Raw genomic sequence first — 12,327 nt, forward strand, 5'->3', positions numbered from 1 at the left:
CGCAGCCGTCGGTGTTGGGCCCACACCTGGCTCAGCCCGTGAGCGGCCAGTCTGTATGTGGGATCCAAACCCTCGGCGGGAGCGCTGCCGCGCTCCCAAGTGGCGCACTGTAGCAGTGCGCCACCGGGCCGGCCCTACCCATATTCTGATTACCTTATTTTGGTTACAACCATTGATTGTGCCTCTTTATCTCCTATGGTTCACAGATACCTTCTATAACCTTTCTCTCATTCTTTCTTTCACTACGCTTGCTAAAAATATTTTCATCTAGTATATCAATTCTTTTCCAACTTTGACATTTGCTTCCTTGCAGGATGCCTCAGCCAGAAACACCCTCTTCATCACTGCTTGATAATTACTTTGTCTAATATGACCCAGTCCTCTTCTGCTGAGATAACAAGACATAGAAAATCTGAACCGTCTAGTATTTGCTAAGGAAACTAAATTCAGAACTAAAATCCTTCCCACCAAGAAAACACCAGGTCCAAATAGATGGCTTCATGGTAAATTCAACCAAACATTCAGGGATGAAATAAAATCAATTTTATAAAAACTTTCAGAGAATAAAGGAAGAGAGCATGCTTTTCAACCACACTATGAGACCAGCATAACCATAATACCAAAACATTACAAGAAAGGAAAATCTCAGGACACTATCTGAGGTTCATGCTTGTGAATATGGGTGCACAACCCTAAACAAAATGTAAGCAGTTCAAACCCAATGATATATAAAATACACCACATGGTGCATGTGGGTTTATTCTAAAAATGTAAGATTGGTTTAACATTAGAAAATCAATGTAATTTACCACATTAACAAAATTAAGGAGAAAAATCATCTCGATAAATAACAAATTTGATGAAATTCAACATGTGAAAGATAAAAACTCTCTGTAAACCAGGAGGTCTTACCAGTGTATCAGACAAGAAAAAGGAAAATGTACAGTATAAAGATGGGAAAGAAATAAACTGCCATTATTCCCAAAGGATATGGTTATATATACAGACCATCCAAAACAATCTATAAAATATTTGAGTTAATGAATTTAGTGAGATTATTGACTACAAAACTAATAGCAGTACTATTTATAACATCAAAAACATCAAATATCCAGGACTAAATCTAACAAAAGATTTATAAAATCTCTACTATACTATAAAATACTGCTAAGAAAAAGTAAAAAGGACCTAAATAATTGGAGAAAAACAACATGTTCATGGACTGGCTAAAAGACTCAATTTTAATTTTCCTAAATTGATCTGTAAATTTTTTGATTCTAAAATTAATAAGAAAATGCAAAGAAGATCCAATATAATCTTAAGAATAACCAAATCAAAAAATTTAGATTACAGAAATCAACACATAAAGTTATAATTAAGAAAGTGTAGTATTGGCACAAGGACAGACAAGATCAATAAAAGAGAAGAGTCTAGACATACATCTACACATATATGGTCACCTAATATGTAATAATAAAGTGCCAATGCAATTCAGTGGCAGAAATGATGATCTTTTCAATGAATAGTGTTGCATCAACTGGATATCTGTATGAAAAAAAAAATCTCACATTACATGCAAAAACTAAATATGAATGAATCAAGCCTAAAAGTGAATGGTGAAACAATAAAGCTTCTACAGGTCCCTTATGACCTTGGGCTAGGATAAGATATCAATGGGTCACTAAAAGCACAAACCATGAAAGAAAATATCGATAAACCAACTTGATTAAAATTTTAAAAAATTATTCATCAAAAAGCACCATTAATGGGGGAAAAGGGAAAAAACAAACTTAGTGAAGACATCTGCAATGGATATAAATGATTAAAGAATTATTTCTTAAATACATAAATTTTCCTTCAAATTATTAAGAAAAGGACAGACAAAACCAATAGAAAAATGTAAAAAGAATTTAATGGACATTGCACATATGACTGTCAAAACAATAAGTACATGCAAAGGTGCTGAATTTCATTAGTCATCAGAAAAAACTTGCAATAAATAATAAATACAAAATTAGCAATAAAATCATGATATAACTCTACAAATACTCATAATACACATAATTAAAAAGACTGATAATACCAAGAGTTGGTGAGGATGTAGAAAAACTGGAGTATAAATTATTTCCAATACCTTGGAAATTGTTTAGCAGTAGCAACTGAATACTAAACATAAGCCTACCCTGTAACAAAGCAATCTCACTCCAAGAGAAATGAGTGCATATGTCCAATAAGGACAAGTGTGTAAACATCCAGAGCATCTATATTCATAACAGATTAAAACTGGAAGCAAACCAACAGTAAAATGGAAAATTTGTTGTACATTCATACATAGCAATAAAAAGCCCCCAACTGATACATATAACAAGGTGCACGTATTATGCAAAACATTAAGCTGCTGTCTTAAAATCTATGCCCCTTTTAAAACGTTTTACCTTCAATTGAAACATTAAAGAAAACAATTACTGGTTCTGGTCAAGATGGCAGAACAGACAGTCCCCAGAGTCACTTTCTCTCACAAATCAACCAATTTACAACTATAAAAATGTAGCATCAGCCAAGCTGGGGCCGCTGGAGCTCAAGGGAAGAGGAGAGACCTACAGAGTTCACAAAGGCAGGAGAAACCATGATGAGAGAAAGAAAAAACTGCTCTGAGTGTTTTGTGTCACGGCTGCTTTCATGCTGGTGCTACTGAGTACATGGAACAGGAGCCGGCAGACGCCACAGCTGTGCCCTTCAGAAGGAGTTACTTGTAGGCTGCAGGGGAGAAGAGGGCCCCCAGAACAGCAAGACCACTAATAAGGTTCCCGTGGACCCATGCAGGAGCGAGGAGCCAGAAGAGCTGAAAAAGGCGAGCCATTCAGAGGGCGGTGAGTCATCGCAAGGGACCAGTGCAGGGCCCTCTCATGGGAAGTATTTAGAGCATGGGTGGTGGGGGAGACAGGCCCACTGGGAGAACAATGGGACACAGTAAGGACAGCCGATCTGCCCCTCAATCAGCGCAGGATCACTCAGAGGTGACTGGTCTGGAATATAGAATTGCATGGGGTACAACTCTATGAAAAAACTCAGGCCCAGATCAGAGTTTCTACACAACCCAGGTGCACCGGTCTCTGGAGAGCAGGAAGTACCTATAAGGTCAGTCATTAAACCCTGAGCTGCACAAAAAGCCTTCCCTAGGGAATCAGCAGCGAAGCAGCAATTTAGCTCAACCACACAGCTCAAGTACTGGTTCCCATAGGAAGTTTCCCCAAGTTAGAAGTAAACAATGGACAAAAAATTAGTTCCTGCCCAGGCACACCACTAGTGCCTTGGGGCCTGCCAGGGGACATAAGGCATGGATCCGGGGACTTGACCCCCTGCTATAACCACTCACACCACTAGCACCTAGGGGCCCACTTGGGAACCCGGGGCTTGGAGAAGGGGACCGGACCCTCCTCCCACAACCAGGCACACCATGCCAGCACCTGGGGCCCATCTGGGGACCCAAGACAGGGAACCAGGGACCGGACCCTCCTCCCACATCCAGGCACACTGTGCCAGTGCCTTGGGGCCCCATACAGGGACCAGAGGCATGGAGTTGGGGACTAGATCCCCCTCCCACAACCAGGCCCACCATGCTAGCACCTCAGGGCCCACCCGTCCAGTGACCCAAGGCATGGAGCCGGGGACCAGACACTCCCCACAACCAGGCATACCAAAAGTACCAAGAAGCATGCCAAAAACATCACCTCCATGTGGGTGGCCCACCACAGCCAACACAATAACCATGGCTGCTGTGAAAGCAGCTAGACGCCCAAACCACCAGGCAGATGGTCCACCAGCCACTGGAGTGCATTGACACAAGGAGAGTCAGTCACCAGCAGAGATAAAGAAAAGAAGAGGATGTCTCTCTCCACAAAGCCCATTTCAGAGTGACAAAAAAAAAAGCATCTGTTCTATGATAATATTGGGGGACCTGATCACACCTCTCAGCATTGGACATATATCATCTAGGCAACAAATCAACAGAGTAACCATTATTCTTTCAGAAGGAGAGAGGAAATCTAGGGTAATTAGAGGGGGAGGGGTGGGAGTGGGAAATGGGGAGAGATTGGACAAGGGGCCTAAAGAATAATTATGATGTGTAACAATATATATGCTAGTAATATTGATTTGATCAACATATCTCAACGTTGAACCCCCAAAATATGTATAATCAATTTTGATTCAATAAAAATTAAAAATAAATAACTAAAAAGAAAACAATTACTGAAAAATATAAAATAAGACCAGAATAGAGAAATATTTCATGTTCCTGTGCAGAAAGACCCAGCATTATAAAGATGCCAGTTCTTTCGAACCCAAATCTTATGAAACTCACATCAAAATTCAAATGGAAGAGTAAATGTTAAAATAGTGGTAAGTCATGTACTCACTCATAAGTGAGAGCTAAGAGAGAAAGAAGGAAAGAAAGACCACAGAGGGAGAGAGCATACCTAGGGATACAAAGTGGAGTGGGGGAAAAGGGGATGCAGAGGGAGGTTGGGGATAATTGGGTGGAGGACACGGGTACAATCACAATTTGTGATAATGGGCATGCTGCCAGTATGGATCTGGCCTTCACATCTTGGGCACAAGGGGTGATAATCAGCTTTGTATCTCAGGAATATTCATAGCCAATAAAAATAAATAAATAAAATAGTGGTAAGACAACTCTATGTAAAAGAACAAGAACAGGAGACTTGCCCTATCAGATATCAGTACTGTTTCCCTCTTATGAGTAGATCAAGTACCATTTCTCACATTTAAAAAATCTTTTATAGACTCTTCCCATTTTTCTACTAGGTATGTTTCTTTTTTGATGTGAAGGAGTTCACTACATGGTAGAAAAATTACCTCTTTGTGATATTAAGTAAAGGAGCAGTAGTTGGAGGTATCTTAGATTGCAGGAGGGTCCTTCCCACTCCCTTAAGATAGGAAATGTTATAGCATGTTTGTGTGATAATGGTAATGATCCAGTAAAGAGAGAATTTGATCATGCCAGAGAGAGAAGGGATAGCTGTAAGAGCAAGACCCTTTGTGGACCAGAAATAATGAGATTTGGCAGACATAGGGAAGACCTGGTCTTTGACAGAACAGTGACAGTTACTACATTATAATATAAGGGAAAGCAGAGTTTTGAAGTAAAGATACAATTACACAGGTAGATGTGAAAGTGGAAGGATAAGGAAGTTTTCTTCTGGGTGCTTATATGAAATATGAAGTGAGGTCATCAGTTATGACTGAAGAATAGATGACAAGTGAAGGAGGTTTGAAGAGAGGGAAAAATTTTCAGAATGTGAGAGTAAATTAATTAGGGAAATGTAGTAGGACTGCAGGCAGGAGTGAGGACCATCTGAGATTCATGGTCCTAAGTTAAAAGACAGCACAATTTTGTGCTTTTCTCCAGTCATGTTTTGCTTTTTAAGGAGTAGGAATGGAAATGACAGCAGAGCTTGGGTGAACCAGTGTTGGGATTTTGTCAATGAAGGAGGAGGGAGCAAAGGACTGGAACATATGTGCAAGGAAGTGAATATCATGACAAACCATGGAATCTAAGCTTACAAAAGCAGAAAAATGGGGACACAAGGGGGCAACAAGTGGTAATGTCTAACTATCCGTCAAAATGAGGTTGAATTGTTAGAATAGAGATGAATGAACTGAGGGTTGCAGGCAGAGAACTGGATGATTTAAACAGAGACTTTAGAGGTGATGAAGGTATTATCTAAAGTATTATCCTGGAAGCAAGTAACTGAGCTGAAGTGGAGGGCAGGATGGTTAGAAAGAAAGAGATCAAAAAACTATAAAGGTAAAATCATCAGTGTGTGGCCGGCCCGGTGGTGCACTGCTACAGTGCGCTGCTTGGGAGCGCAGCGGCGCTCCCGCCGAGGGTTCGGATCCCACATACAGACCGGGTCCCGCTCACTGGCTGAGCGAGGTGCAGGCGCAACACCGAGGGTTGCGATCCCGTTGCTGGTCCCGGTCCGGTACGGGTGCGACACTGAGGGTTGCGATCGTTGCCGGTCACGAAAAAAGACAAAAAGGAAAAAAAAAAAAAAATCATCAGTGTGGATTGTGCACATCACTAAGAATGACCATGTGAATAATAGTAGCAAAGAAGACAATAGGTCTGGCACTAAAATATTCGTTGATGAAAGCCAGATTGATGAAGACAACACAAGATGACTATAACATAAGGGACAGGCAGTAAGTTAAATAGTCTGATATAGCAAGAGCTTCAGGAGAGCAGACAGGTAGAGATCATTTATGTAAAAAAAATTTAAACACAAATGCTTTTTAAAAAACATAAATTGTAGAATGAACATAAACTGGAAATGTACAACAAAATTCATAATTAGATTTGTATAAGAAGAGAGGGAAAGTAAAACGTTATGATAAAGTTGAACTAGCAAGGTGAACTTCAACTCTCTCATAATGTTCTATTAATTCACTAGATGGTGGACTTAAAAAAACAAAGAAATAAATATCCTATCTATGCTTATGGGGAAAAAAACCCCAATCGTTATTTAATTACAGTAGTCCCCCAACCTAATCCACAAGGGATTTTTCCAAGACCCCCAGTGAATGCCTGAAACTGTAGATAGTACTGAACCCTATGTATACTATGTTTTTTCCAATATATATACATACCTATGATAAAAGTTTAGTTTATAAATTAGGCACAGTAAGAAATTAATGACAATAACTAATAATACAATAGAACAATTATAACAGGATTCCAGCATCACTACTCTTATGCTTTCAGGCCATTATTAAGTAAAATAAGGGTTACTAGAACACAGGCACTGTAATACTGAGGGAATCTGATAACAGAGATGGCTACTATGTGACTAATGGGAGGATGGTGTGGAGAGGCTGGATAAAGGGATGACTCACATCCCAAGCAGGATGGAGCAAGCTTTCATCACACTACTCAGAACGGTGTGAAATTTAAAACTTATGAATTGTTTATTTCTGGAATTTCCCATTTAATATTTTTGGACCACAGCTGACCAAGGGTAGTTGAAACCGAGGAAAACGAAACTGTGGATAAAGAGGGACTACTGTACTACTCTTTAGAATCAGCTCTTCTATTTTTTTAAAAATGTCATATTATCATACATAAAAAGGGGTTATTCAATATAAAAAAACATTTTTCTCAGTTTAACGTGTTTATAAGAAGCAGTCTATTGTATATTTGGGCACACATAATCAGGACACCAAATCTCAATTTGTGGAACAACTGTCAGAATGAACACTTGGTAATCTTGAAGAAATAAGCAGTATTCAAAGTAAGACTGACACTTGAATTAAAGAATACAATAGCTTATTACTAAAATTGCATCTTTAATCACATATAAAAATATACAAAGCCTTTATATAAAGTTTATATGCAAAACCAAGTATATGTAAGAATTTCAAATAAGTAACAAGGTTCTTTTCTTTGACACAAAAGGTGTAAGACACCATCCCTGTCCATTAGAGAGGCTGAATACTATTAAGGAAATAATTCAGTTATATTGGAGTAATTAATAAACCAATGAGCAGATAATAAAGATGTATCATCAGAGGATGGTATATAGATTCTAAAATGTAATTCGTATTTAACTTGGTATGATTAGCAGTGGTAATGAATCTTCGCAGTTTTAAAATGGGAAACATTGCTGTTTATAAAATCACAAATATTTCTAAAATTCTACAATTTAAAAAAGGCACACTCAAAAGCAGATTACAAAGAGTACATTTGAGAACTTCATTACTTATGGGTTCCTCTAATATTAACTCAATGCAAAGAAGAAATACACTTTCATTTTTCAGCCAACACAAATACATTAAAAAATACATTTAAATCTCTCCTCAGCTTGTATATTAAAAAAACAGAAAATCAAATAAAAATTTAAAAATACATTAGTACTTTAATAACAATTAAATTCTATGCAACACAATTAAATTGCATACAAATATGGTTAGGCAGTACACTAGGACCTTACAGTACAAAGTGATGAAGCTGAGAATATAGACAATCCCTTAAATTTTAGAAATATTTTAAATTAGTGTTTCTCAAAGTGCAGTCCATGAACCGCAGCACCAGAAGTATCAGGATTACTCTGCTTGTTAACAGAATAAACTGCTTGTTAAAGCAAATTTCTGTGCTCAATCACAAAACTATTAGAACAAAACAAGAATATGCATTATTTGCAAATATCCTTTGGTAACTGATATTTACATAAAAGTTTAAGAATTAATGCCTTAAATGTTAAGAATCAATGTCTTAATTAATTACAACTGTAAAATCTTAAAGGTGAAAAAGGATCCTACCTTCTTACTATGAAGATTCTGACTTTAAACAGATTTTTAAAAACTATTAGAATAAAATGTTTAATAATTCCTTTGAAAATATCTTTATGTTAAAATTTTTTATATTATACTATACCAGCAACATTTCATTTAAGTGCATCATATCTAAAGAAATAAGATAAATTTAAGTAAACTTAAGCAAACAGACTTACAGTTGGTGATATCAGGTGGTGCATAGCCATCATTCATATACATACTTGTGGGTTTTGCCACTTTCAAATAAACAAAATCAGATGTGTTCTTTAAGGCAGTTACTGCTTCTTCATGAGTAACTTCCTCTAAACATACACTATTCACCTAAAAGAAAAGCCCAAAGACGTCTATTTTATGAGATTCTCACTTGCTTTCTGATTTTTGGTTATAAACAATCACACCAAAAGATAGGGAAAATAAGAAAATGATTTAAGAAAAATAAGGGTGGATGGAAAGAAAATACCCATTTTTGTTGTCTATGATAGCTGGAAGTTGTTTATGATGATGTGAAATAGTTCATGGAATTGTTAACAGAATATCCAATCTTAATTACACCCCTATTCCTCCTATTCCCCCAGCCTCAACCTTCTCCCACTCTTAGGCATTTAGGAATGCGTGGGAGTATATTTTAGTCTTTTTTTTAAAGAAATGGGACCATATTAAAATTTTTGTTCTACAAATAGATTTTTAATCTAAAGTATCTTACAGATTGTTCCATGTTGGGACACACAAAACTGGTGCACAGAACCTCATTGTGTGGTTATGTCATAATTTATTAAGCCATTCCTATATTAATAGATATTTAAATTGCTCTCAAATGGCTTTAGTAAATTTACACTCACTACCACAGAATAAGGGAGTAACAATCTACTTATAGACTTGGCCAACACTGAATATTTCTGATTTTTAAACAACTTTTGTCTTTTTCCGTGTCCGGCAACGGATTGCAACCCTCAGTGTTGCCCCCGCACCGGACACTGATTTTTAAACAACTTTTGTCTTTTTCCGTGTCCGGCAACGGATCGCAACCCTCAGTGCTGCCCCCGCACCGGACCGGGGATCGGCAACGGGATCGCAACCCTCGGTGTCACTCCTGCGCCTCGCTCAGCCAGTGAGCGGGAACCGGTCTGTATGTGGGATCCGAACCCTCGGGTGGGAGCGCCGCCGCGCTTCCCAAGCGGCGCACCATCCAGTGCGCCACCGGGCCGGCCCTACAACTATACTTTTTTGAAGTTGTTACAATAAGCAAACGGAAAGGACATTCTTGGGGGGGAGGGGAGAGAGGCAGGAGGGAGGGAGGTGTCGGTGATGGGCCATAATAATCATGTATTGTATATTGACAAAATAAAAATTTAACGAAAAAAAAATAAATAAATAAAAGTCTATAAAATGATGCATGCTTACAATTTGTACATTGATTACACATATTTTTAAATTTGTACTTCCATTGTTAATAGTCAAGTTGAGGCATTTTTTAATTGTTTATTGGCCATTTATCTATCTTCTGTATAGAAATATAATGGATTTTTAGGTAGTGCTGTTGGATCCTGCAACCTTGCTGAACTCATTTATTAGTTGTTTTAGTATGTTCCTTTCAATTTCTTATATACTGTATTATGTCATCTGCAAATATAGTTTTATTTCTTCCTTTCCAATCTGAATGTCTTGTTCTTTTCTTATTGCCTTGGCTAAAATCTCCAGTACAACACTGAACAGAAGTGGTAGTCTGTCTTTCTAGGAATTTGTCTATTTCACCTAAATTATCTAATACATCGGCACACAGTTGTTTGTAGTATTCGCTCATGTTCCCTCTTTCATTCCTGCTTTCAGAAATTCGAGTCTTCTCTCTTTTTTCTTGGCCAGTCTAGCTGAAAGTTTATCAATTTTGTTGATCTTTTCAAAGAACCAACTTTCAGTTTTGTTGATCTCCATAGTTTTTCTATTCCCTATTTTGTTAATTTCTGCTCTAATCTTTATTATTTCCTTCTTTCTTCTTTCCTCAGGTTTAAATTGCTCAATAAAATTTTTTTGCAAAAAAAGAAAATATCAATGTTGCTGTTTTAAATTATAGTGTACTAAAATATTAATTTTAATATATTTTTCATTTCCCTAATTTTTACATTATAATTGTCAGTAGAAGAGTTTTTAATGTTTTGACAAAAATTTTTAAAGGTCACGGAAGAACTGTAATTTTCCCCATTAATATTGCATTGCAAGGTTTTAGTAGCATGGTCACTTTTATGGTCCCACACTACCGTGTAAAGTAAGGACTACCTGCATTTTGAAATACATAGCTGTGACTGGCCAGCTGGCAAAAAAAAAAAAAAAAAAAACAGTTGTGGGATACTGTTCTTTTGGTGGCCTGCAATGAGCCATGCATCCTGGTATTCACACCCTTGTACAATACCCTCCTACACTGAATCTTGCTTGACCATGTAACTAGCTTTAGCCAATGAGATACTCTGTAACTGTGATGCAAAGAGGGGATTGATAAATGCCATACATTGGAGCTTGTCCTCTTGGAAAGATCACTATTGGAACCTGGACACCAACGAGTGAAAAGCCCAACCTAGCCATGAGGAGAGGTCACTGGAGAATTAAACATCCGGCTAACAGCCCCAGTTGAGCTCCTGGCTGACAGCCAACAACAACTTGCCTATCATATGTGTGAGCCAACTTGGAAGTGGATTGTCTGGTACTAGTTAAGCCAACCCAGTTGATACTATGTGGAACAAAGACAAGTCATCCCTGCCAAGCCCAACCCAATTTGCAGATTATAAGCAAATACATAACTGTTGTTGTTTTAGCCATTTTTTGAGTTTTCTTATGCAGCATTAGATAACTGATACAAGAGCTGACAAAATTTGCTGAGGAAATCAATGTAAAGTGTGAAAGAAAGATGATGATCCCAAAGTTTCAGACCTGAGCAAAGTTATTTGACTATTTACCAAAGAGTCTTAACCTACAGTTTTAAAAACAGTGATGCTGGAGGTGAGCACTGACAAAGAAGAGAAAATGTATAAGGACTGAGTACCGGATCACTTCAATGTTTAGAGGGTAGGGAGATGAGGAGGCATCAGAAAAGGAAAATGAGGAGTGGCTAGTGAGATAACAGGAATATCAAGATAGAAGGTGACTGTTAGGCAAAATGAAAAAAGTGAAGGAAGAAGGTAGGTCAAATGTAGATAAGTCAATTAAGATAAGGATTGAGAATTAAATAATTTCAGTGCAAGTATGAAAACAAAAGCCTTACTATATGTGGATTCAAGGGAGAATGAGAGTCCTGCCATAATGGTAAATAAGCACAAGCTGCCGGCTCCCTACAACCAACTGGTTTGAGAAAAACCATAAAGGAAAACATGGTATCCAAGAAATTACAAAATAAAAGTGAGAAACCTAGTGGAGCTAGAAGTCTGTTTTAAAATTTATTTTTAGTTTTAATTGACACATTGTAACTATGCATACTTATGGAGTACAATCTGATGTTTTGAAACATATATAATAATCAAGCTAGGGTAGTTTATGTATCAATGTTTTGACTGATGTTTGTGTAGGCAGTGAAGGTGACAGGGTGTTGGCTATAGTCTGGGGAGAGTGGTGATCATAGATGTGAAAGAATAAGTCAGAGAAGAGTAGTTCAAGTTCTGCTCTCCTTTTTCCCATCATTAATTAAAAAAAAAAAGTAATAAAAGAAAAAGAGAGTGGGGCTGGTAGAGAAAATGGAAATGGCAAATAAAGATAATACCAAGAATTATTTTTCAGGTTTTGATAGAGCAAGGCTAGTATTCACTCATTTAAACATCATATGAACATTTTTGGTATGCAGAAATTCTAGAGTTTGTCAGAAAAAAATAGATATAAGAATGATGTTAAAAACAACAGATTTCTTAGACTTACAGCTAGAAGTTTATCGCCAATCTGAAGTTTACCATCCTTATGTGCTGCACCTCCTTCAATTATTTTGGTTACATAGAT

The 12,327-nt window shown here is 37.4% G+C and overlaps 1 protein-coding gene across 1 annotated transcript in view; it reads right to left on the reverse strand.

Annotated features, from left to right (window-relative positions):
• Window positions 1–12,327, reverse strand: part of LOC103601545 (disks large homolog 1-like) — a 164,953-nt gene that overhangs the window by 88,613 nt on the left and 64,013 nt on the right. Inside the window, exon 7 of the mRNA XM_008585979.1 lies at window positions 8,532–8,676. Coding sequence (XP_008584201.1) covers window positions 8,532–8,676 — 145 coding nt within the window. The remainder of the gene's footprint in view (window positions 1–8,531; window positions 8,677–12,327) is intronic.

The sequence above is a fragment of the Galeopterus variegatus genome, unplaced genomic scaffold, assembly GCF_000696425.1.
Source record: "Galeopterus variegatus unplaced genomic scaffold, G_variegatus-3.0.2 Scaffold3785, whole genome shotgun sequence".
Taxonomy (NCBI): Eukaryota; Metazoa; Chordata; class Mammalia; order Dermoptera; family Cynocephalidae; genus Galeopterus; species Galeopterus variegatus.